This window comes from Onychostoma macrolepis, chromosome 16 (genome assembly GCF_012432095.1).
Source record: "Onychostoma macrolepis isolate SWU-2019 chromosome 16, ASM1243209v1, whole genome shotgun sequence".
NCBI classification, from domain to species: domain Eukaryota; kingdom Metazoa; phylum Chordata; class Actinopteri; order Cypriniformes; family Cyprinidae; genus Onychostoma; species Onychostoma macrolepis.
Window position 1 is genome coordinate 17,458,269 of NC_081170.1, and position 27,918 is coordinate 17,486,186.

A 27,918-nucleotide genomic window follows, 5' to 3' on the forward strand; every position below is an offset into this window, starting at 1 on the left:
TATTCATCAAGATGTTTAAGAAGATCAGCTTCTTGGAGCTGCAGCGTAGTGCTTGGTGTACAGGACACACTGAGATTCAAACTAATTTGATAAGTTGATACTGTGAAATGGTGAAGACTTTGCATGTGAATATTAGTTTGTTTGTTGTTTGACTCCTGAGTAAACTGATTCATAGCAGGATTCTGATATTGATAATATCTGATCAATTTGATATTAAAGATGTTGTTCAGATAACCTTTTCAAAACCACTGTAAGTGGGCATATGCTTACATACGTCAATATGTATTGATCACGACACTGGGTTTAATAGAGCATTCTCATCTCTGATAGATCAAAACTGCAAGTGATTTAACACAAATTACAATAAAAATGATTAATGGTGTCTGTAGCATGTTATTGGCAAAAATACACATAGGTTCAAAATCCTGTGATTTTGTGATTTCATCTACAAAACAATCTCCGTTCCTCTCCAGACAAGCACATGCTTGTTCGCTTTCATCCATTTCATCACTGCTGGGATTAAATGAAAGAAATTTTGTAGGTCAGCTGGTGCTCAGATTGCATAAACTGCTTAGACTAGTCATAAAAAGTTAGTCGTCTAATTTTTTTTTTTCTTCAAGACTGGTCTTCACTTTTTAAAGTCGGTTCCAAAAAAGAAGATCTAATTTGAATCAGAAAAGTAAGACTGATTACCCCCAAGTTGGTCAAACTAGTTGAGTCTTACCGTAACAAACTGCCCCCAGATATTTTTTCTTCTTCGATTTGAGCAAAAAGTTACTTTAAACTATTTTATATAATATATTGTGTATCTATTGGCATTATATAAGTATTATATACAGTGTAATTATGTAATATTTATATAATGCCAATGTGAGTTAAATCCCAATGTCATTTTCTTTATCTGCTTCGCATCATTTCACATCCTCTTTGGACTTTTTTATTAAGTTAGCTTAAACAATAGAGCATGGTGCTAGCAATGGCAAGGTCATGGGTGTGATTCTCAGAGAAAGCAAAAACTTATTACATTTTGAATGCCATTTAAGTCGCTTTGTATCTAAGTGTCTGCCAAAAAAATGTCTGCCAAATGCATAAATGTAAATGTTTCTGTTAGTAAGAGAACAGAAGGTCAGAGCCCAGTTGCTGTTGTGCATCTCTACAGAACTGACAACCAACTCAAGGCCACACCATCACTGTTTATTTTCCACATTTGAGAAAAGTCTCAGAAGTACTGTAATGCACTATGTGTGAGCCATTTCAAGAGTTTTCTCTTGTAGGTAAAAAAACGAAAAGGAAAAAAAGTTGAGCTCATAGAGTAACCCCCAATAATATATTAGGACACTCAAGTCACACTTAATACGAAGGTCTTAGCATTATATAACAAAACATCAAACCAAGTGGCATACATTTAAATAATGTAGTTAAAAGACACCTTTCAAGCTGACGGTCAGCTGCCAGGTCAATGTTGCGCCATCGTTGAGCATTTATAAGCTCAGTTTTTGCTGTGTGTTCTGTACTGAGATCACTCTGAGAAGCTGGTGAATAAAAAGCAAAAGTCATGAAAGCAAGCAAATGATGAAGTCAATAGGGCACACACAGGATGCTCTTCTAATTTCACGTCATCATCTGAACATCCCAATACGCCAGTATTTTCATAACGACATGGCTGTCTAGAATGAAGAAAATAAAGACAGTCTGATCAACCTGATTCAAATCTAAAATGGTAAGCAAGAGCTGCTTTGTTTGTGGTTTGTATATCCGCAGTCCTAATGTTGGTTTCTCTTAAGACTAGATAAGACTACTGCCACCTGCTGGTTCTGCCGTGTGTTTAAGCGCAACTTTTTGGCCCAGCCACAGTCGGCTTACTTTGTTGCTAGTTCTTTAATGTCGATTTGATGTGTTATGACATGTTCATCATACTGAACTACACAGGTCTTAACGCTTCTAGGGTACCTGACTTTATACATCCATTAAAAATCACCTTGACACCAGGTCTATTAAAGTCACAGCAAACAAGCCCAAGAAAAGTTTAGTTCTGAGGTTTGCATATGCCACAGTTTGACATTTTGAATTTAATGCAATGACATTCAGATATTTTTAAATGTGACTTAAGTCTCCAGATGCTTTTTTGGCACCTGCGGGGACACAAGTTTGAGTCCAGAGTGCATCATTTCCAATCCCATATGTCTTTTTTCACTGTCCTATCTAATCAAGGCATAAAAAGTCTAAAAAAGATGATGACAGAGGCAATGAAGATGTCTTAACGAGACAATCTGAAAAACAGGCCAAAATATATCAGCACACCCGCTGTATTACTCTATGAGAGTGAGTCATCAGCACTTCCTGTTCCTGCCTGAGTTACACACAACCCTAACGCAAATACTTACTCGTTGGCACTCGTACATGTGCACTTCAAATGGTTGAAGTGCGGCACAAGCACACACACCCCGGCGCTTCCTCCGCCATCCTCGTTAAGTAAAACAGAGAGAGGCTAATGCATTTGGATTTGGCACTGTGCAAATTCATCGCCGCTCCTCAGACATGACCCACTTTATCTGAAGTGGAGCCACATCCGTTATGCTGAGAATCTATCACCATTAGAGCTCAGCTCTCCAGTCCCACTGCCTCGTGGTGTTAAAGAGACCCACATACACAAATGCACACGCTGTGTTCCGGCCCAGGGGGCGGCAATCATGTTCCTCTGCAGGGGATGGAAAAGTGACAGAGAGAGGGACACAGATGTGCGTCTCTCTGGAAGACCTTGTGTGTGTGTGTTTGCGCACTTTCTGCCAGCTAGTGCATCAGGGGATTGAGGTTTCCTTGATAAATGGAGGATGTGCTCAAATACTGTGTGCAAAACGTGGTTTGTTTAAATGAAGAGCGTCTGTATGAGCAGTGGAAATGGTTTATCCCAGTTCTGTGAGTATGTTTAGGACTATGCGACGGATTATGCTGTATATGAGAAGGCAGGATAAACAGATTTAGGAGATGGAAAAACATGAGTAGAAGATCAGACGAGGAAAGAGATTTAGGATGAAGGAAACTGAGAAAAGAGAGGGAAAGTTAAAAATGAAAAATGACTAAGCTGTGAGCAGAGGATAGCTACTTTGCCACATATTAAAATGTCTCCTGACTGAGTAGTAATTACAGATAGAGAGAAAAAGAAGTGGGAAAGAGCAAATGAAGGAGACACCCAGAGGGAACAAGTGTCGGAGGAGTACTTTTCTAAAAAAAAAAAAAAAAAAGGGGTGGCAGTGGAAATAAAAAAGATCATTTAGATATAAAGCCAGGGGTTTGTAAGAAAATGAAGAGGTAAGAGGGGAAACAGCAGGCGGGAGATATATATAGAAAAGAAAGAACAAAGAGAGAGAGGGCGGAGAGAGAGGGGAATAGATTAATGATATAATCCGAGTGGTAATATTGAGCATTACAGGTAATTCTGAAGGTAAGAGAGATTATCAAACTAATAATAATTCTTTATTATAAAAGCTGCATCGTCAGGGAAGCCATTTTATAGTGCTATCGTTTGTGGGGCGCCAATTTACCAAGTCAATTTCTGTAACGTTATGTGTCGAACGTCCTGTCACGAGTTCCAAAGCATAACTGATAAAAAGGATTATTAGGCCTACCTGAGAAATTTCTTTGGCAATATTTTAGTAATTCAATGCGTGCGTCGTCTGAATTTTACGTCAACTGTTCAGAATCAGAAATAGAACCCAACTTGCGAACAACTCGCCAGTTTGAGCCGGTTCTTTTCAGTGAATCAATCAAGCGAGTTGACAATCGGTCTGAATCGAATCGTAGTTCATTCTGAGTGATTCGGACAGCTATCTCGCGCGCTGACTCGTTTGGAGCAGCTTCTCAAATTTTATAACGCAAAGAACAAAAAGAGAACCTGATGCATGGATATTTACTTACAATCGACTGAAACAAACCTTCAAAAGAAGACAGTCTTTGTTGACATCGACCACACCTGTACGTGCAGTTTACGGTTCCCCAGGTAAATGAACTAACACGGACAAATGCGTTTCTCATCCATTCTTTAATCCCCACCCCACGTGAAAAATATTAAACTTGTGCCATTTTAATGTTGACAGGTTACTTGTATAAATACCATGGCACGATACATTGATATTTAATAGGCTACCACAGTTTGCATTGACATTTAATACCACAGTTTACCATATTAACCCTGCTGAAGAAAAAAAAAAAAAAAACCCAGCTAAAACCAGCCTAAAATGGTTGACTGGTTTTAGCTGGTCATCCAGCCTGGTCATAGCTGGTTAGCAGGCTGGTTTTAGAGGGGTTTGGCCACTTCCTTAGCTGGACAGGCTGGGTCAGGCTGGGAGACCAGCTGGAACATCCAGCTAAAACCAGCTTGATCAGCCTAGTCAGGCTTGGAGACCAGCTACTTTAAGCGTAAGCTGGTTTTAGCTCTTTTCCCCCCCACGGTATTAATGTAAGATTCCATCACATCAGATTCTGCTCTCAGTAGTCACCACAATGAATTCTTTGTTGTAACTTTGTTCATTTCTGTTTATGGTTAGATAGCCTACATAATGTTCATTTTTGTTTATGGTTCTGTTTATTGCCTCTTTATGAATTCATGTGAATCTGCGTCTTTGTTGATTATTGCTTGCAAATCTAATCTACATTAACAAGGTCAACATCTTATTATCATATTTATTTATTTAAATCCATGGCATTGATTTCCCCCCAAAATCAGCGTGAAGTGTGTAGGGCCTGAACACAAACATATCCTGCTCTTTTAATGATTCAACATTGGGTTTAATGATTTTATAGTCAGGAGTAAGACAGTCTGAGCGAGGAGGTGGGAGGTGAACGGTTATAGAGGGGAACAGCAGGTGTTATGGAGCTCTCAGATGAGAGATCTGATTATTATGATCATGTTGATGATGCCGCTGATGAGCGAGAAGCAGCAGACAGGAAGAGAGAGAGAAAAGACTGATTAGAATTTGAAAGGCAAGTTGATGACCACTTCTATTCCTCACGAGAATGAAGCTACGCCGACCTTTCCCAGGTCTCTCTTACTTTCTCTCTCTCTTTTTCTTTCTCTGTCACACACACACACACACACACACACACAGGTGTTTACTAAATCTGAACCTGTGTGCCGAACGTCCAATGCAAGACATTCTGTGACCTTTCGTTGTTGTGTCTCAGAGTGTGAAATGCATACATGTCAGCACAGGAAACACTCTATGAATGCTGATGGGCACACTTCCTTGTTCACTATGCAGGGATATGTTTATTCAGCATCCAAATGCTCATGCATAATAATATTGTGATGCTCTAGAGATATATGTCATTATAAAACAGAAATAGCGTGTGTGAGTGTTGCTTGTTTGTCATTTGATCCTGATTCACATTCAGAGTTTGTTTCCAAGTCTGATGAGGTGTTGCTGAGATGTTGTAAATACACTGTGGCAGTTTGGAATTTTTTTAAAACTGGAATACAGAATTAATTAGGCAGCTATTTTAAGAAGAAACGTGAAATGACGCTCAAGCTGGTGTTGTGAAGAGTGTGTGAACTGGAAGCTGATCCTTACTGATCCTTTTGCAAAGTGTGTATGTTATAGACATTGATATAATGAGGATGATGATAGTTGTTTTTCTGTAACACTGTAGTATAGGGACAAATTCTCACTATTAAATAGTTGATTATTAGCATGCCTATTATTAACATAGCTGTTTATTAGTACTTACAAAGCACGTATTCTGCATGACCATATTCTACATCCTTGCCTAATACCTAAACCTAACAACTACCTTACTAACTATTAATAAGCAGCAGTTTAGGAGTTTGAGGCAAAAACCATAGTTAATGTTTTAGCAAGAATTGGACCTTAAAATAAAGTGTGACCTTTTTTTCTCCTTGGCATACTTGTTATGTCTTGAATGTCTGCGAATTCCACAAGACCATATAGGGCAGTGCCTCCCTGAATCCATTTCTCATGTTATTTTTTGTTGTGTGTAACAAAATAGGGGAAAGAAATATGTAAAAAAAATGGGTAAAATGATTTCACACATTTTCTGTATATTTAAAAAAATGTTGTGGTGTTATTACACACAGCAGAGACATAATTAATTTGACCTTCAGGGCTTTTCATAACCACAAGAAAAAAGGAAAGACTGAAGTAACATTGCATACAAATTTTTCACACGCTTTCATACTTCACCTAGAGTATGTGAGAGACAAATACAGAAAAGGTGTTATTTATTTTCATATTTCACAGAGAAACAAATAATGTGGGAAATAGACAGAGTAAAAAATAATGAAAATACATACACAAAATACTTTTTTTGCTTTTCTTAATGTAGGGCACGGTTTCTCATAAAACACTTACTTAAAAAGATGAAATATTTATTTATCTGCATGTCGTATGACCATTGACCAACATATAAGAACCATGAACAGGAATATGCTGTTAAATTATTGAAATATTACTGTATATCTCAGTACTTCAAATAGATATTTTAAGTCGGAGGGGTTTGGTTGAAGACAGTTTTAGAATCCATGCCATAGCATGTTCTATCTGTCGTTTAAGGGTTCACAAGCTGCTGGACTAGAGTCTATACACCCTTATGTCCCCAAAGTCTAGTCTCATAGGAGGACGTATGAGTAGGTTGACATTTGAGGCGAGGCATGCGACTGATAACTTTGAGACCTGTCATGTTTTCAGCAAAACCTGACTGTGTTGTTTTGGATAAACTCTCTCACACACCTACACACTATAATAGTATTTTATATTATTGTGCCTGTTAATAACTCTTGATTTATTTACTTTCTCCTCTCGTCCCTGAGGACAGGTTTTTTTTTTCTGTTGTACTTTCTTGTTCTCTCTGTAATTGACAACTTTATTGTATCAGTCTCATTCAGAGTAAAAGCTCTTGAATTGTGAATAGCTATAGAATTGCTGAGTGATTGCATTCAAGTGCTGAACACTGTCAGGGGAAATTTCTGAGAGAAAATGTTCAAAAAACAGACTGTGTTTAATTAAACTTAAATTTAATTGCAGTTACAATCTATAGTCTATGCTGAGACTGATTTATTAGACAGTCTGACAAAAAACACTGCCTCACTGTATGATTTAATGTCAAAGCAAGTAATTAAATTACTCTGTACTGTACTAATGCACATTTGATTAACAATATAAACATATTTTAGACAGTGTCTAATCTAAGTATGAAAGGTAAATCAGCATGTCATATCAATCACTCCGATGCAGGCTTTCACTTCCACTTTCTCTTTGAAAGACTTTTCTACCCCCTCTTTTGATTCAGTTCATGCTTTCTCTCTGTCTCTACCACTCTTTAGCCTTAATGGCATCATTCCAGTCTCCTTTCTCCTTCAGATTCATTTTCATTCTCTTCATCTCTTTAAAGTCTTGGCTGGAGAAATAGCCATGACCTGAGAGATGTGGTTATGAAAGAGTGTGACAGCACATAGCGGTACAAGTGTTTCCTGTGTAGGAGGCCGTGGAAAGTCCTGTGAAATTGAGCAAAAATGAAAGTTGGACATTTTCGGCCCGGTGATTGGCTCATTTTGAGACTACTTTTGGTTTTAGTGTGACATGGAAAATACCCACGATACCACCTCCTCCATTGACCGAAGATGAGAATGAGAGATAGAATGAGAAAGTTAGCGGTGAAGATATAGTGCCATTCATTTCTCATCTTCTTTCATCCCTCCTTCTGTTGTCAAGGGCTCTTTAATGACGCAAGTGTGCGAAATGTTTGGCAGGATCATGTGTTTTATCAGAGGCTGGTACGGTTGGGACGGCCGCCTCACGTGCTCAGACATGTAAGATTTGGCCTTGGGTGCAACCACACAACATGTTCTGCCTGTGTCCTGACAGGGGGAGAGGAGCACCGTCAGAGGTCTTTAAAAGCACTTCAGTCTTTGCAAGTGACTAACTGAAGATCAGAATGCTGTTAGTCTAATTAACCAAAAGTCATTCAACCTCCAGGATGGTTTTCAAACAGTCTGAATACTTATCTTAAAATAATCAGTTAAGGTTGTGTTGTGAAATCCTTCCCCCTGTGGGTGCTTTTTGTAGTGATCTTGGCTGCTCTGTGTGCTAATTTTACCTTTTTCGAATCCTCATAGTTCAGCATTGTGAACCTTGAAAGCTGTTAATTAAACAAGCTTACATTTGAAATATACTGGTTCTGAAAGTATCTTGTGCTACAGCCAAGGTCTCAAATGTTTTAAAGTGAATTGGAAACTTTTATATAAAACTGTGTCATTGACCAATTTTAAATGTGCCATAGAATGCATTGATACAATATTTTAAATGGTTCTCTGATATCTACATAGAAGGTATGTGGCTTAGGTAAGGGCAAAGAATCTCTAGAAACAGTTTTACATATCCATTTAAAACCCTAGGATTTGTCCCTAGAATTAAATGGTCTGTTATTACCTTATTTGGAAGGGTTGTGAATAATAATGTTGAGCTCTGCTCTGATTGGCTGTTTCACAGTGCGGCTCAATGTTGAGCTCTGCTCTGATTGGTTTTTGGGTGAACTATCTTTAGAAAAATGTAGAAAAATGTAATGTTTAATATTTAACACATTCAGCACATTAATATTTGACATATTTCTATGTCAATAATCAAATTAAGAAAATTTGTGACAGAAGTACTAAATATTTACTTAATATTAAATATTTAGTATTTGTATGGTAGTGTATTTGTCTAAATAATATTTCTACCAAATACACTACTTTTTAAGAGTTAGTAGGGTTAGTAAGATTTTTTTATGTTTTTGTAAAAGTCTCTTATGCTTACCAAGGCTGCGTTTATTTAATAAAAAATACCAAAGTAAAAATAGAAATATTGTGAAATATATATATATATATATATATATATAAGTTTATAAAATAAAACAACAACAAAAAAAAAAAAAGTCCTTCAGAAATTATGCTGATTTGGAAACATCTTATCAGTGTTGAAAATGGTTATGTTGCTTAATATTTTTATGGAATAGAAAGAATGAATTGAATGGAATAGAAATGATGAAGAACAGTATTTATTTGAAACACATATATTTTGTAATTCTAAATGTCTTTGCTGTATTAGTAATTAATTAATAATAGTATTAATTTCTTTAATAAAACTAATACATAAAAATTGGAATAGTAGTTTACATACAAATATTAAGTAATTCTGATATTAAGTTAATAGTTTAAATTTTAGTCAAATTATTATCCTAATAGTACAATTTATAACAAAATCTTTTTGAAATCTAAAAAACATAGTGGTCTCAGATTTTTTAAAATCTATTTTATATGTAGGATTTGTTATTCAAAAAATGTCCAATTTAATAAGACCTTCATGGCATACTTTGCACTTGACAATATCAGTATCAAAAAGGGTGAGAAATTAGTCTGGACAGGGTTTACTCTTACTGCCATTTCCCAGCAGATGAATCTTCAGGCATGAGAGAGAGAGCAGACTTTAACTCGTGCAGCTTTGCATTTAAATAAGGTGTCTGCACCTTAATGATCTCAAATGACTCTGAGGCTAACCATAGACTCCCACATAGATAACAGAAAGTGCTTTTCACTCGGCCTCCTCGTTTCCTCAGCTAATCGCTTAACAACATCACAGAACACACACGAGTAGTAGTGGATCAAGGCTAGGTGAAATTGCATTTCTTTTTTCTCTGAGGCACTGATAGTGAAGTGTGTTCAGATGCCCTCAGGCTGAAGAAGCTGTGGCTACTGTAACACAGCTTCTCACTTAAACAGAGAACCATCCGTCATGTTCCACAATTAAACCACATGTCAAGAACCACTGCGGGTTACAAGATTGTTTTGCTTCATAGCACTGTGGAATTAGCAATCAAACTACAGTCATCCAACCTTTTTGTTCTCATCACATGTGAGTGCTCTGTTTTCTCTCTCTCTGTGATTCCTCTGCCTTGCTGTTACTTTCAGGCTTTTGCTGCTTTTATTGATAGGAAAGCAGAGAAAGGACGGGAAATGATGAGGGAAAAGAAGGGGAATTTGATTGGAAAACAATGAACTCAAACTTGTGTCACTCGCATAACCAGTTCATTAATATTTAGTAAACAACACTGTGTTCCCTTGAAGGCAAGTCATTTCACTCTGCGGCGATCTTTGCAATGTCCTCGAGCGGCTGTTTTCTGTGCAGGTAATCAGATCCTATCTGCTTGAGTTAATAATTTTTAATTAGCACCAAAATCTGACAGTAATTGTATAATATATTTTGGTTTTTTCATCTCACACTAAAAACTATATTGTTCTTCAGGCTGCTGAACATTTTTACATTTTTAAAATTGTTTTAATTCTTAATATTTTTATTAAATATTGAATAAATTTTTATTAACAGATTTTTTAAAATGTAGTTATTTTTATATATATATATATTGCAGCAATGTTATATTGCAGCAGGATTTCTATTCTAATAGGATATTCTATTACTAATGCAGTAATTGTGAACGTTCTGTTCATCAAAAAATTATAGTATTATGGTTTTGACAAAAAAAACAAAAAAAAAACTTTTGAGCAGCAAATCAGCATGTTAGGATGATTTCTAAAGGATCATGTGACACTGAAGACTGGGGTAATGATGCAATCACCCGAATAAAATACATATTAAAACATTACAATAAAAAACAGTTAAACTGCAATAATATTTCACAATATACTGTGTTTTTGATCAAATAAATGCAGCCTCAGCCACCCTGCTCTCTATAAGATTTCGGCTTTGGCCATTAAAAATGTCTGTTAACAACTTCTTTTCTATTCTGATTTCCATTCTGACAGCCTCCGTATTACATTTTCTCCTTTTCAACTTTTTCCAAGTAGTCCATCTCCCTTCTGTTCCGCTGTCTCTGACTGTGTTGATGAGGAGATCAATCTACTAGCTACGTCTCACGACTTCTTTTTCACACTCAGCGACCGCCTCGCTTAAGATGACACATGTTTCCCCCTCTTTCCTCTCATCGTCCTCCATTGCCTTCTCCCTTTCTCTGATTCCATTTTTCACTCGGGTTGTTCATCCTTCACACACTCTTTCTCTGGCTGTGCTGTAGCTCTAAAGTGTATTGCTTCTGTGTGGTTGTAGGGAGATAAATCCTGATGGCCAGCAGTGCAGATCACTGGGGCTGATAGTTCAGGCGGATTGGCCCGTTAATTGGTGCTCTGAGCCGGATCTCCACTGGGAAGAGTTGAGATCTTGAGCCGGTCTTTCACTCTTCTGCTTTGTCTGAACGGTGAGGGGATAAAGTCAGGGTGGTCTGATCACGCAGGGAACAACTGAACCGTTTTTTAAGTTCCTGTTTATGTATGCTGTACCACTGCTTGTTCAGTTATCGAAATTGTCACCGCGCTGCAAAATTAATGTTCAGAAAAATGAGAGAGAAATGTCGGCACTATATAATGCATGAAAATAGTTTCCCAAATTGGGAAATGGGCTTTATCAATCATTATGCAATTTTTGCCACTTAACTAATAAGGTTATACTCATTCCATTATCGTTTCTGTGCTGAGTCAACCTCTTAAATTCAGCACAAAAATCTATATTTGTTGAGCAGCAGTGGACATCTAATGAGCATTTGCAAGAGGAAAGGGACATAGAAAAAGTTAAATAAATCGGTCTCTTTAAAGACTTCCCAGAAAAGCAGAGTTTGGTGACATTAAACACATTTAAAACCACTGTTATAATCGAGCTTCTACAGGTTTTTGTGTAGTTGTGCTACAAGCATCATCCGTCATGGTATAATGCATAATACACATGCATTTCTATTTGAGCACATAATATTATTGTCTCCACAATCACCAACTCTATTACAAAACTTTTAAAACAACTGGAAACTACATGCAATCACAGCATTTTTAGTTGACTGTTTTCTTACAGTATGTTTTTTTGTGTTTGAGGTACAGAGAGAGAAAGACAAGAGTGTTTGTTGTCTTATTTCAGTAGTGAATCAAGCGGACTCTACTCTATAGGAACATTTGCTCTCTCTGGGTGCTGTGATTGGCTCAGCGGGTAGGGATGAGAGAGAAGTCAACGGAGCGGGAATTAAATAAACTCAGCTTCACATTTGAACATATAGAGTGTCTCTCAGGCATGCAGACACATTAACACATTCATAACTGTTCAGTCCATGAAGCGGATAGGTTTGGAAATACAGGTTGGGTTGGGTTGGAGGTGAGGCACCAGAAGATTGGAAGAACAAGCTCCTCACAATCCTGCAGTTAGATCTCTGTGCTCCAACCTGTCCTCCAACCAATACGCCCAGATAGGTCGTTTGTCCAAATCTCTGAAATACGACCCATCAGAGCGTATACTACAATTGTGCCCCTATCGACAATAGGACATTTACATGTTGATGTTTTGTACTCTTTTATCTGCGTTATAACTCGGGTTTCGTGTAGCTCAGTTGGTAGAGCATTGTGTTATACGATGATATGTAATCCTGTGATCATGGGTTCGATCCCAGAGAACCCACGCGCTCATAAAATGTGATGATTCTAAAAATTACGATTTTGCATGATTTCTGTAAGGGGTAGGTTTAGGGGTGGGGTTAGGTGTGGTCATTCATATGAATTAGCCACCTAGTAAAATATGTACGAATTACTGTGAGATCGGTGTAAAAAAATCTACACATTGCATTTGCAAATAAACACGCATTTTGATTGGTAATGACAGTCATACGTCATTTCATGAGACCGACGCAACACGACACTGTCATTATTTCTATGCACGCTAGAGGGCACTTAACTTTAAAACGTAAATATAGGTTGTAATAAGGTGCTTGCACAAACGTCCTATAGTGTCGTTAGGGCAGATAGTCACAAGACAGGGCGATCTAGCCTCAGTCCATTTTGGTCAGACAATGGATTTAATGCCAAAGTCTGTGAATCAGTGAGATTTGCAGTGATCCATGATCATCGTCGCTGATCATTATTATGGTCTTGAGGGAGGTGTTTAACCACTGGTTGCTCCAGGAGGATTGTTCCTTTAATAAATATACTGTATTTTGCTTAGGATGAGCGTCAGTTGATTATTAGGGCAAATGACTAAGGCTGAACCGAACAATTATTTTTCTGTCGATTGATCTATTAACTGTTTTCAAATTAATCAATTAATCCTAAATTAAATGTTAATTTCTTATCTAAACATTTATGTTGGGTAATAAATATAAAAATTAAGTTTCTATATTTAAAGGCAACACTGAATTGAGAGTGGGTTTATAATGTACATGTGTTCCATTAAAAAAGGAGTCTACCTTGTTTTGTTTTTGTTTTTTTAATCTTCCCTTTTAATAAATGAACCCTTAGACATTGTTTAATTTTTTAGCAGAAAAACCAATTAAAGATCTGCTGAACAAACTGGACAAATATGGAATGAAATTTTAATATTTGACATTTTTAGCACCATTCATCAATAATTAAAAATGACCGATCATTCTAAATTCCGTGTGTTTTCATCTGTGGTGGGCTTCTCACCAAAATTAATGGTGAAATACCACTTTAATGTGCCTCTAATATGCCTCACATGTGGCTCTAATTTCATTGTTTTAATAACAACTGCGAGCACCTGAGCTCATTTTTTTTTTATAACAACTCTGAGCACCTGAGCTAAAATGACCAACGGCCAAGTTCAATATCTTCAATCATTACACCTTTTTAAATACACGTTGTCATTGAAAACTGACTATAGACTTTTCCTGATTAAACCAGCATTGAAACTTTTTGCCACTTTTGGTTCATGCATAGTCCGGAGGGTCTTTATAAAGAGCCAATTTAGTGTGCCTTCACTAAAGTTTGAACCCGGTTCAGTCACGCTCCCTACGGCAGCAGTCAAGTAGTGTGTGCTTCCCTTCAGAAGCAGAATCTTTAAACTCAGTCACCTTCAATCAATTGAAGCCTGTATTGGACTTCTTCTCCCTGGGGGGCATTTAGACAGGAGAGGAGGAATGGAGGAGAGAGAAGAGAGCTGTTGAACAGATATAAAGAAGCAAAGTGCACCCTCTGTGAATTTGCCCCAGCTGGAGGTAAAAATCACAGGTTAATATCTTTGGTAATGGTTTAATTTGGTTGCTCACAGCTTATTCTGTGCCAGTAAACTAGCTTGAAATAACTTGCCCAGAAGTGTCATGCACATTTTTCAGCCAAGTGGATTTTATGACATTTCTTCCAAAAAATGTAGTTGTATATTTGATAAGTTTCAAAATGATTCTGGTGCACAATAAATTGGTAGCAATTGTCTGCCAATGTTAGATTTTGTCTTTTTTTATTTATAAGAATTTATTTAACTTATTTCTTTACATTTTCATATTGCCTTTGTTGTCTAGTAAACTATAGCAATTTCCAAAATTAATATCCTCTTTCATACTGTACATAAAGTGATGCTTAAATTGACTCGTAGCATTTTAGCCTTTTTCTTTCATTTATTTAGAAAGTAGCAGTGTTATTTTAGTATTATTATTAATTAATCATATTATTATTTTCAGTTTTCATTTTAGTTTTAGTAATTATGTACTTTTGACATTTTTATTAGTATTTTTTTTTTATATTTCTGTTTATATTTATTTTGTTTAGTAATTCTGGTACTCCACTTAAACATTTTATTTCCATTACTTGCAAAAGCAACATTTCTCATTTTCATTTACGCTTAAGCTCTTCAACTAGTATTTATATTATTATTCATTTTTAATTTTTTAATTTAGTTAACTGTAACACCACTGAATTGTCAAATTTTAATGTCATTGATTATCAGCAACAACGTGAAAAGAATAATTGGACAATTTTGTGTTCGGCCATAATATTGATATCAGTATCCGATATGTAAGTGCAGTCTGTGGCAGAGAAGTGATTGTGTCCTCTTAGACTCAGGATACAGTTGTTAAGCACACTTCCCGAAGGTCCGTGTGAGCTAGATGAATGAGTCAAATGTGTGCAAGAGATTTGAAACTGTAACAATGAGACTCTATTAATCTTTCAGTATGAAAGTCACGGGCCACATCCTCTACTCTTGCCTGCTGAGATTCATTGACGTCCTCCTACTGAGCAGCACAGTGAGATGATGTAATGCTCAATCTGTCCATAAATATTGCCTGATTGAATTGATTTCGGATGGCATGATACCGTGTGGTTTTGTGTGCGGCTTCAGGCTATTGCAGTGAGCATGATACACATGGCCTACAGTAAATTACCCTCTGACAGGTAATCACTACATACACCGCAGTTCCGTCTGAGCAGCTGATCACTTTATTTAAATCTCCATGAATTGTGGCATCTATTAACTCATGTGGGCGAGAAGATGAGTTCTTAGAGACAGATGACACGAAAGGTTCAGAGCGAGACATATGTCCATATTAGGGGTGGGCGGCAGGACCACGGCACAATAAGAGTAATTTTATATCATGGTTACTGCCTATATCTTGGAAGATATTTTTCTACAAATTCTACCTGAAATATTTTTGAATATTATATAATGGTGTTAATTGTTTTTAGTTGTTCCTTTTTTTAAATTTAATTTTTGTATTTAGTATTTCCTTTTTTTATTTCTTTAGTGTAGCAATTATTATTTATTTAGTAATTTGATGGACACAAACCAAAAAATAATTGTATTTAGTTAATTTTATTTTTACAGATCATTTTTGTCTGTAAGTGTCTATTATACAAAACCTATTTTTAATCATTTTTATTGTTTTATTTGACGATAAATTATCATAACACTTCAACAATAAAAAGGTGTGCATTCAGAATATTGTGGTAGTGTCAATAATTTTGCTGCTACATGTCAAGCTTCCTTATAAGCATGAATAGCTAATTATGCATACAGCAAAATTATATTTATGTTATGAATTGAATCTTACCTGTGCATTACAGTTGTGTAATGACGTTTGGCATTTTTATCGATCGAGCTTATACTAAAGGACGAATTACCGATTAACTAGTAAGTGTGAGTATTTGTATAAAAATACTGAGCTAAATCTTAACGGTAGACTCATTTTTGTTGCTAGGCAGTTTATACCATCATGCCATTCAGCCCTAGTCCAGGTATGGTAATGGTATGGGCTTGATTGTGCTTTGACAGTCATAAAGAGTGACGGCAGCAACAGCGAATCAATAACGGCCCTCAGCACAGCCCTGACAGACAGATGGCAAATTGAAGTGTAGCGTAGCTGCAAGACAAATCGACACAATCAGATCTGCAGGAGAAAAATAGCTGTTAGGAACAAATGCGCACACACATTCCAGTTGCACAGAAGATGGGCCCAAGACAAATAATGTAATTCATTCAGTGGCAGGGAGATGGAAAGCAACACAGGAGCCATGACGGGAAAACTGAGAGAAAAAGTCATTACAGAAAGGAGATGGTGGATGAGATACAGTCAATATTAAAACTATACTTTTACTCGTGCTTGGATCACACGTTCTCCTCGATCTGTTGCCCCACTGTTCCCTCTCACGATCTGCCATTAATGTTTTACAGCCAATCTGCCTGTTGGACCTAAAGCTTCCTTCCCCCGTCCCTCTCTGCTTTCTTTGTCTGAAGTGTGTCTGTTCTTTCGCCTGCTACAGTACCATTGTTTATTGTGCACTGTGGACCCATTTTATGTGTATGTGAATCTGTGCGTCATTCCTGTGCCTGATTTTACTGCTGTATATTATGCGAAAAGCAATATGCGAGTAGTATGTTCAAATACATAGTTAAAAGTGAAAGATAGAAGAATTAAAAAAACAGACGAACATGAATCTGGCAACTTTTTTATTAAATTTTTTTGTATTATGGCTGTTCACAAATTAAATGTTCAATGAGAGGCGCTAAAATTGTAATGGTCTTGCATGTTTGAAATTAACATACATCTATCATCTCTAAACCCTACACTTAACCTTGCTGATAGTGTTAACCAAAGCAAACATATGGTTAAAAACATTGTTCTTTTCATGTTCAAAATGTGACTTGTGCTTTGCAACACAAGTGCAGTGCTTTACCAGGTGAGCTACCGAGCAAGTTTACAATGTCAGAAAAGCCAAGATAAGGAGCTGGTTATGTGATGCAAAAGTCAAAATGTTTTTTTTTTTTGTTACATATGAAAGTGAAAAAGTGAAAGTGACGTGACGTGGCCAAGTATGGTTACCCATACTCGGAATTTGTGCTCTGCATTTAACCCTTCCAAAGTGCACACACACAGCAGTGAACACACACCCGAAGCAGTGGGCAGCCATTTATGCTGTGGCGCCCGGGGAGCAGTTGAGGGTTCGGTGCCTTGCTCAAGGGCACCTCAGTCATGGTATTGAGGGTGGAGAGAGCGTTGTACATTCACTCCCCCACCTACAATTCCTGCCGGATCTGAGACTCGCAACCTTTAGGTTACGAGTCCAACTCTCTAACCATTAGGCCACGACTTCCCCAGGCCATATCATGCACTATGGTCATAACACTGTATTGTGCAAGGAACTGTACAAACTGTATTTACTTCATAATCTAACTTACTTCCATCATCTGCCCCTGTAATCATAAATTGTATAAAAGGAATAAAAGCTGTGGGTGTTTTACTGCCACTCGTGTTCAACTTCAGTGAATTGTATGTATAGGTATGTTTTTGGAGTTTATTCAAAAATAGAGGAACATTCTTCCAGTGAGCCTAGGTTGTGAAAATAGCTACTGGAGTGCATTCCCAAAATGTCTGTCAAGTGAACTCACTTGCCTTAAAGGGGACTTTGAAAATACCCGGATAACCATGTGCATCCAGTGGACACTTTCTGTCCCATGAGGGCGTGGGAGAGGAGAAAGTGAAGAACTGTAGTGCATATGATATCATTTGATGGTGCCAACATGGCAGATGTAGTATGTAGTGGTTGAACAAAATGGATTTTATTGACAGACACTGCCAATGGCTTCTTAGAGAACATGGTGGCCAGTATATGATACTAAGATAGTAAATAACACACGTCGCAGTGAAATTGATATATTTTACATAGTATTTACTAAATAATTTTTTGGAAAATCAATGAATATAAAAAATTGTGAACAATTAAAAAAATACATCTATAAAATAAACAGATTTAGACTATACTTTAGATGGCACTTTTCTGTAATCCTATTGTAGCATTTTTCACAAACAAAGAGGCTCAGGTGCTGCCGTTAAAATAAGTTTTGACACTTACTGAAAAACAGAAGAACTTATCAGTCAATGCAAATAGGCTCATTTAAATATGAAGAATATATAGGTCTTGGTGATATAGAAAAAACTAGTAGCATGCCGTACTACACATGCAGTGCATACTTATAGAACATACTTTTTTAAAAGTTAAGAAGTAAGTTCTTTCAGATTTCGGATGCAGCTCATGTTTGTCCCTTCTGCTTGTTTTGGGACAAAACGTAAGATTTAGACAAATGAAAACATGTCTATCTCTATCTCTTTCCCTCCCTCTTTCTGTCTTGTTGGCTCTTCTGGGGCTATCCATCCATCTTTTGCCTTCTCGTTCATGGTTGCCCACTTGTTTTTCTTCCCCGTTTCCCTCGCTGTTTCTCATTTGTGGGCTGAAAGTTGCTGTTTGAATAATCATGTTTGTACTGCTTAATGGTAGGCTCTCTCTCTTATTCTGTGATTCAGCCAGAGCTTATCTTTTATAAACACTCTGCTCGTCTCCCTATCTCCCCCCTCAGCACACACGCTCACACACACGCTCCCACACTTTCACTTTTCAGTCCCCTTGCTTGATTTATGTTGACCCCTCAAGCTAATGAAAAATACAGAAAAACAACCACGGCACAACATTAAATCAGCCCAGACTTCAGCTGTCACGGTTGAACCACCGCATTTGTTTGACTTCTTGTGTCTCGAACAGTTGATGTTAATGACAAACCTCAAGTGCTTCGCAGCTCCTCTGCTATTATATTCATCCCTGTCCGTCATCTTTGTGGAAATTGCATTGACTTCTGAAATACACGTTACTCACAGATATTTTGATGTGGCACGTCTCCAGACGACAATTCAGCCTGGACCGGTTGGCATGGTGTGTGTTTTCGAGCTGTCATTACCAGGGCAATCCGCCGAGGTTGAGAAATAGCTATGACAAATGAACGGTTAGGGGTCAGAGCGCACTCAACTTCACAGCGCAATGACGAGCCCCTTATTCCCCCACGAGGATGAATCAGACATGCTTTGAATTAAAGGAAAGCAAAGAGGGAGGGATGCGATCTGAAAAGCTTAAAATGAGATCGCAATGCTCCCTTCAAGCAGACAGAATTAAATGAAAGAGGGAGAGATTTCGTCATTATATAATCTTGGATGCCATGCGATTATAACGGCTACCGCTGAGATTTTATTTCTCTCAATTTCCCATCAGGCCCTCTCCCAATCCGTTGCATGTGTCTCACAAACAGTGATTCCTGTAATTAAAAGGCATTGCATAATTGGTATCTGTTGATGACCTGTTGAGTAGCGTGTACATGTGTAAGTCATCCCACAGATAAAGACCTAGATCTAAGACAATCTCATTGTACCAATGACAGAAAGCCTCCACAAAACAAGCAAGTTCTTAGAAACGTATATCATTTCAAATAATTTTCATGAAAAATTTAAATCTAATGACTCTAAAAATGCAATGAGATGTAACTTTCAAGAAAAAGTAATGCATAATTTCCTAATTAGTAATGCAGTTTTTTTTTTAACAAATAACATGAATTAATTAATTGGGTTTTTGACATTTGTCACCCTGGACTAACCTTGTTTTGTCAAAATGATCAAAGTAGCTAATATTTCAAAGACTTATTGACCTCGATACAGATTCATGGGGGGTTGCATATATTCCTGTTTCTCCTCTGCATGTTGGTTGCACCGCATGACTTTGATTAAAAGTTTTCCCAGAGTTAATAAATAGTGAATAAGTTTAAGTTTCTGAGAAATAAAAAAAATATAAAAAGATTAAATAAATATAAAATAAATAAAAAGATTTATATGCCAAACTACTTTCTTTTCAAGATTTTATTTATTTTAATGAGGCTTTTTCATTATAAAATGAGGATAGTTATATCACCTTGGTCACTTTTTTTCTTTTTTTCCTTCCTCTTTTCACTTTTTAAAAATATTTAAATTATTTATGTTCATCATAGAAGAGGTGCATTCAGGTCAATTCATTTATTTTTAAATAACATAATTAGCATAATGTCAATTAAATGAATTAAAATGAAAATGAATTTATTTCATATTAATTAATAAGTAAATTGTCAGTGTAAATAAATACACAACAAACAGTGATTCCTGTAATTGAAAGTCAAGACTGGATATATTCCATAACGGGAATGCCTGTTGAGTAGCATATGCATATTTACATTTGTGCGTTGAGCCACCCCGCAGGTGAAGTTCATAGATCTAACAGAATCTAATAGCTCTTCAGGGTGTAAGTGTATTTGTGTACTAAAGGCTGACTGTGAAGCGTCCTAGTGGGAGTTTACTGGCATGGTCATTTGTGTATGTGCTTGTTTTTGTTTGTACTGTATGATGAAATGGGGTTTATACATTTGTAAGCCTGTTGTCTTTGATACAGTCTGTCCACAGGCACATATTTGTGTCTGATGTAAAATAAAAGCGCACGCGTCTATGTAGTGTCCCCACAGGCACGAGCAGGCGAATGCAATCCAAACAATCCAATTACCATATATATGCATTGTGTAAGTTAAAACTAACATATCTGGCCTGAGGACGTGTGTGAGTATCACTTACTGTATGCCATCTATGAACTGGTTTTCTTGGTGTCACACCTTGTATCGTCGTTCCATCAGGTGGCATTGGGAAGCACACTTGTGCGAGTGCACCTGTGGCTTTGTTTGTGTTCTTTTGAACACGATAAGAAAAGATATTGAAATACTCAGCGCTGAATAGATCATTTTGCATTTCTATAGATAAAAACAGCTTGTTTACCGAACAAATTCACCATTGAACGACAGAATCCGCACTCACTTTGAGAGCTCTGCTTGACAGAGAACTAAAGCTGAGGGCAAATTATCAGCACGCTTCAGTCTGCGCTCTCAGCAGGGGTAGGCCTGGTGTATGCACTTTGTACAAAGCACCGCTGGAGGACGTTCAAATGTATGAGACGTGTGCTCCGGTTCTTCTCTTAATATTTAATGTAAGCGTGCGTTCTGATAGCCGACCATAATTACCGCTCTGGCTCACGCTATAACTCAGTCATCTTTCTGAGTGCCAGTGTTATTTTTAGATTTTATTAATGATAATTTCCTCCGACACAAACAGTGCCCTTTCTCCACCTCATTTCCTCTACTCCTCCTCCTCGTTTTTTTGCCGTTTTCTTTAAAGAGAAGTGGTGACATTATGTTCCTGGCTCTTTTCTTTGGGATTTTGAAGCAGATAGGGGAAATTGAAGTGCTTAAATACAAACAAGAGTAAGGAGAAAAGATGGCAAGTGTGTCTGCAGTCTATGTGTCTATGGCTGTCATTCTCTTTCACTGGTACAAACACACACACAGATATACACTGACTGAGAAAGCGACAGCCTTGGAGGAGCATTAGTGGCATGACATTTATGACACTGTATCTCTCTGGTCCAGTACAGCACCCTTCACTCCTGATTTCTGTCACCCTCTGTCTTTTTCTCTTTCAGTCTAGGAATCACAAATGAATTCTCTTTACTTTCTCAATTGCAAAATACACCATACAGTAAATACACCATACAGTATATGCTGTTCATACATGCAAACATCATTCTGCCTTATTACCATGAAGATACATTCACACATCACTGCCAAAATACCGGTAAACTTCATGACCTATGATGCACCATTTTCTTCATCTGCCTGGGTGTGAAGTGCTTTAGTTTCACTATCTGTCCAATTTTTTTACTTAGGAGTGACAGGCGTAAGGGGATGATCACACAGAACGTGTTTTTGCTCTTAAAAACACGAGACGGTGCCCAGTAGTGACTGCAGAGCTGTAGAGCTAATGACAGGAAATGAAAGCAGGGTCTCAAGTACAAGATGCAAAAAAAGCTGTGAGAAGCAACGTCCGTCTAGTGCAAGTTTATATTGGAAAACATTTAAAAAGCAGTGGCCCAAAGCAGACTTATAATATTATATTATATAAAAGATGAATTGTAATAAATTATGAGATATTGTAAGAAACATTGCAACATTTTTGTTTTTTTCTGATTATTGAGGAAATGGATGCTTAAAAGGAACATTACAGAGAGCTCCATTATGTCTCCTAAGATATGCATGAGCAATCTCTGAGCAACTGAATTTTACACTCTTGCCTTTCTAGTGTGGGTGCAAATAAGAGATCCAGAACAGGCCTAGATCAAATACCTACAAAAAAGAAATCATTATATACTTATATGTATGCATGCATTTATTTGGTTATAGGGATAGTTCATTCAAAAATTAAAATTCAGTCATTCTCAAACCTGTAAGACCTTTGTTCATCTTCAGAACACATATTAACATATATTTTTGATGAAATCGGAGAGCTTTCTGACCCTGCATAGACAGCAAGGGTGGTTCAACCTTAATTTTATGAGTTTTTGTGCAAAAATAATGACTTTATTTAACAATTTCTTCTCTTCCGTGTCAGTCTAACGCGCGTTCAAGACGCATTTACAAGCAAAGGAATGCATACTTATTCTCATAGCTTCATAAAATTAAGGTTGAACACATGGACTGTTTTAATGATTTCCTTACTACCTTTCTGGGCCTTGAACGTGGTAGTTGCGTTGCTGTCTATGCAGGATCAGAAAGATTTCGGATTTCATGAAAATATCTTAAATGTGTTTCGAAAATGAACAAAGGTCTTATGGGTTTGGAACGACATGATGGTGAGTAAATAATGACTGAGAATTTTCATTTTTGGGTGAACTATCCCTTTAAAATGTTTATTTTTATTCATTAAATCACTATTCATTTATCATTGAATAATATCATCTGGCCTACATATTCCAAAGTCTTCTTTGTATAGCAGCCTTTGAAGCTCCACTATAGCTGAACACTTTAAAACACGCCTCAGTTCTTTGTTTGCTTAAACCAAGTCTTTACCTGACCTGCTTGTTCTTTTATTTCAGCAACCACCGCCCATCTGTCTGTTTAGTCTTATTTTGTCGTATCTCTCTACACTACGTTTCTAAACTTGTGTATCCTTTTTTCTTCTTTCCATTCAGTCCCTTATTTTCTCTTCCCATGTGGCGGAGAGCTCAGGTGGCTTTGGGTACATTATTTGAATAAAGGTTGACCGTGAGAGCGGGAGTGAATAGAAGGAAGAGAAGGTAGATAAAGGGCAGAAATAAATGTGTGTAACTAGAGGAGAGCGAGGAGTCCCTTTTATTTCTTCCCCTCTTTCTTTCTCTTTCTCTCATTCCTTCTCTCCGGAGACAGGGCTTTAGAACTGTGTGAAAATCAATCACTTTACTCTTTCAGTCTGCTCTCCTTTCTCTTCTTTCATCTTCCTCGCTCTCTATCTTGTTTTGTGTGTGCTTGCATCTTTCTTTTCAATACATCACTTCAACACATCTATGCTCTTTTCAAAGCAGAGTGTTTATGAAGTAAGCAACATTAGAGTACAGGACAAAGTGTTATATAAACCCCAATGTTATCTGTTTCAGTAACATGGACGGTATTCTAAATTACACCCTTCCTTGTGGGTTTAACCAGTGTGTGGTCTAAAGTTCAGTCATTAAATGGTTGATTTGACCCATCAGCGTACGACTAATCTTTTGTTTGATTTTAGGGGTTAATTTAACCCCAGGCTTTGTTCGTCAGAGAGCTCCCTGCATGTTGCCCGAGGGCAGAGTCACCGTTAGACACTTAGCAGAGAACATGAGATACTAAACATGCTACATGCTTGAACAGCTAGAGCTTATAATATAATTCTATTGTAAGATTTTATTGTATTTTTTTTTTTACTTTTTTTCGATATTTTCTAATATTTTGCTCACTAAGGTTGCATATTCCAAAAATACAGAAAATATGATTTAAAGTGGATTTATTCTATTTGAATATATTTTAAAATGTAAATTATCATTTTCAGTAGCCATTACTTCAGTCTTCTGTGTCACATGATCCTTCAGAAATCACTCTAATATGCTGATTTGGTGCTCAAGAAATATTATCATTGTTTTTTTTGCAGTATTCATGACAGCACTGATGTGGCCTCTGACTACTATGGCTCTTAGTGGTAGGAAAAAAAATCAAATAATTATAAGAAACTATTATTCTGATATTTTACATCATAATACTGTATAACCTATTCTCATGCCAGCAATCAATATTTTTAGATAAACATTTGACATATGTTGGGGGTATTAAGGATTTTAAACTTCAATACAGTATATCACAATTGAACTAGTGCCCATATATTGCCAATAATCGCGACCCCTAATAAGCTCTTTGTACCTTTACTGCACTTTTTCATGTCATGGTTTCTGTTCTGAAAGGTCTGTTGTACAGTAGCTTGTCAAGTGTTGATGTATTGTGTAATCAGTATGCTATAGAGTCCATATGCTGAGGAATGCGTTATGCTGTTTTGCCTTGAACTTTACCATACAGGGTGTCTTGCATTTCTATTTTGAGCATTTTAGTCTATATACATGTGCTTTTTCTTTATGCTCTTTCTCTCTCAACATCGCTTTCTGTTACCATAGCACTGCTGAAGAAATAGCGTACATTTCTTTCTGTAGCATATTTAGCTCAAAAGGGAAATGTATATAAATAATTGCAAATAATTATGTTAAATTACAGTTATTTATATCGGTTGACAGTAATAACTGTAGCAGAATTAAATTGCCATCAACTGATCTGTTCATACAGCGAGGGTCAAAATCGAAAAGAGACATTAATTTGCAAGGCAGAACCAGAAACTCATGTAATTTGTGCACACAACTTTTATTAACTAAACGCTAACACGCATAATTAATTTAAACAAACAAACAAATAAACATACACTCACGCGTACATACAAAGGGGAGCTAAAGTGGATGAATGGAGCCATTAGAGAAACCAGAGAATGCACTTATGGAAAGAGTCAGTTAAGCACCTGAGTAAAACCATCAGCGCTGTTTATAATGGGGTCTATAACTTATACTAAACCTCTGTTTCGTTTAGTTAGATGTACGATACTTGCATTGCCTTGGTCGTTGACAAGTCTCCGGATGCAGTCTCGGATGGTTTCAAGGTTTTGGACTTGAGATCACGTTCTTCCGGGTTGAAGAGTGATGAATTCCAAATATGTCCTGACTCGATGGTGTTTGGGAGTTTCTTCCCAGGTAGAAAGTGAAAAAAAAAAAAACTAAGAAAGAGATCTGCTGAGATCCGAGGATCTTTGGTTGAATGGAAAGTCAAGGCCGCAAGGCCTGGCACAAAAACTTAAGGGTTGCTGAGGAGCCCACATCCTCCTCATCCTCTTAGGATCTGAAAGAACCGGAGGCTGCCAAGACGGGTCACTGATGTGAGAGCTTTATCTGATATAGAGGTCACACCTCTGGGGTGTCAAAGAGCCAATGTTTGGAGGGAAAGTTTACGACTCTTTGTCTCTGAACATGATAATTTGCATATGTAATTTGCCTGGGGTTAATGCAAAATCTACTAAAGATTCTTAGGACACTAATATGTTGTGTAGGTATCAACATATAATATACACTCTCAATTAGATCATCTGAAGACGAATTGATAGAGATCAAACATGGTATAAGTGAGGTGATATTAACTAGTGATCTATCATAAGCATGCATAAAACAGGATACAATACACAAGAACAGTAATAATATACACAATGACCTGAAGGATATGTGTGTTCATTCAAAGAAAGGTTTTTCTATGAATTAGTTAGAGAAGAGTCCATTTGATGGGCATTATGTGTCTTTCCTAAGGGGAAATGAAGTGAGTGTTGCTCTGCCCACATTCCTTTGAGCTATGAAACTAGTGTTATCAGATTGGTTGCCATGGAACCGGGGGCCTGGAGTCATTCACAGACATACTGGCACCCAGTATGTGTATTGGGTGAGGGGTCTGTGACTATTTGTTAATCTAATATTTGTTTAATCTAATGAAAAACTGTTTGTCTGATTGGTCCAAATGCTACATTTATTTCAGGTTCAGCTGTTTTTCTGAATCCTCCTTCCCCGTGCCACTCTACACCTCACTGCCTTCTTCCCGTTGCTATTGTTTTGTCATCATGTGATGTTGTTCTTCTCCATACTATCATCTCGCCCTCTTCAAGAGTGACTGTTCAATGGGTTCCCTCTCAATCTTTGTTATCTCTCATCCTTGTTTCCACCGTTTCTCTTCCTTCTTTCATCATTCTCCTCTCACGATCTTCTGGACTTCTTTCTCTCTCTCCATACATCATGATATGTCCCAGTTCTGACGGGGACCCTCGAGGGCCAGTTCCTTAATGAATGTGAGTTCCACATGAATATTTCATGCGCCTTGTTCCTGTTTACTTAATGACAGCGCTAATTCAAAGGCCCATTGATTAAAATTTCATTTTATTTTGTTAGATGTTTTCTTGTTTTGCTTATTTGCTCAAGATGGGGTTTGTTTGTCTGCTTAAGCAGCATGTTTATGAGCAAGTGAGCGAGCGAAAGATTGCGAGGAGCAGATACTGTATTTCAACTTTGATGGTGTTGTGTGAATGTTTGGGTATTAGTTTAGTGATAGTTTATTGTACAGTATTTCAGCTTGTCCTCATTTTTCTGTTGTTTTGTTCTTTGTCTGTTTTCTCTCTCAGTTCTTCTCTCCAGAGACACAAGTACATCCCTGCAACATTTCCTTTATCAGAGAGACCGAGAGAGCGAGCGCAGACGCACCTCAGCACTATTGTTCAGCTTGTTCTCTCTGACACACTCTTCATTTTCCTCCAAGATCTTTCATTCCCCTTCTTGCCTCTTAGACTCTTGTTTTTGCTGTCTCTCGGTTTTTGATTTACTTGCTTTCTTGTGGTCAGCGGCTGGTAGTTGTAACCCTGTCTGTCTAGCCTCTTCAGAAGGTTTTGAAGCAGCTATTTGTGCGCTGTGTATCCACCTGGAGCGACTGTGCTTGCTCTTTAAAGACAACAGCTGAATCTGATTCGTTCGTCTTTGATTCCAAGTCTCTGTCCTCCACTGATCTCTGAATCTGTGTTTTTTCCTCCTCTCTGATCCCGTCCTCCTTCTATCATTTACAACATACATATCTCTTGCCTTAACATCTTCTACCTGCAGTCATTCCTTCAGATATTCCCTCATTTCTCACTCCATCCCAGCTCTGTGTCCCCTGATAGCCTCAACACGTAAAAATGAAAGCAAGAGAAGTTAGAAAAAAGAGAAGACATCTCTCCCTCCTCATTTCTTGCATTCTGCGTAGCTGGGAGGACAGTTTTGTAGCATTTCTTATAAAAAAAAAAATTACAGGGTGAGGATTTCAAAGGATTGTTCTCTTGTAAGTGAAAATGCTGTCATTTGCTCATCTTCATGTTGTTCCAAAATCGTCTGTTTGTCTTTCTGCTGTCTGCTGTCGAGTGCAGAAGGTGAAATTTTGATTAACGTCATGGTCGCTCTCTTCCATGCATTAGTTTTTTTTTGGTGAATGAGGATTTTAGGCTTTGAAAAGTATGTAAACATACCATAAAAGTATCTTAAAAGTGGTCCATATTGCTAATATGCTTTATTCCAAGTCATACTATAGCTTTGCTAGATGAACAGACCATCATTTAAGTCATAATTCAATGATAACTTTCCTTGTGACACCCAGATTAATGGCTCAAATGATTAATTAACAAATCACATGCTACGGATTTCACGAACTCTAATGAACATGTGAAAGTGAGCTACAGAGATTTTTGGTGAATAACGATGTAAGGGTGGAATACAGAGAACAGACTTTGAAACACTAGGCATCACACACTTGCTTACTTTGTAAATGGTTACAG

General features: G+C 37.3%; 1 protein-coding gene across 3 annotated transcripts in view; it reads left to right on the forward strand.

Moving 5' to 3' along the window:
- Nucleotides 1-27,918, forward strand: part of cadm4 (cell adhesion molecule 4) — a 132,221-nt gene that overhangs the window by 16,763 nt on the left and 87,540 nt on the right. The window contains exon 1 of one of the 3 annotated variants that reach the window (XM_058746027.1): nucleotides 1,756-3,972. The exons of 1 other annotated variant lie outside the window; for it this stretch is intronic. In XM_058746027.1, coding sequence (XP_058602010.1) covers nucleotides 3,900-3,972 — 73 coding nt within the window. In that variant the 5' untranslated portion in view covers nucleotides 1,756-3,899. Of the gene's footprint in view, nucleotides 1-1,755; nucleotides 3,973-24,165; nucleotides 24,190-27,918 lie in introns of those variants that run through there. One more of the 3 variants, XM_058746028.1, reaches the window with a different exon arrangement.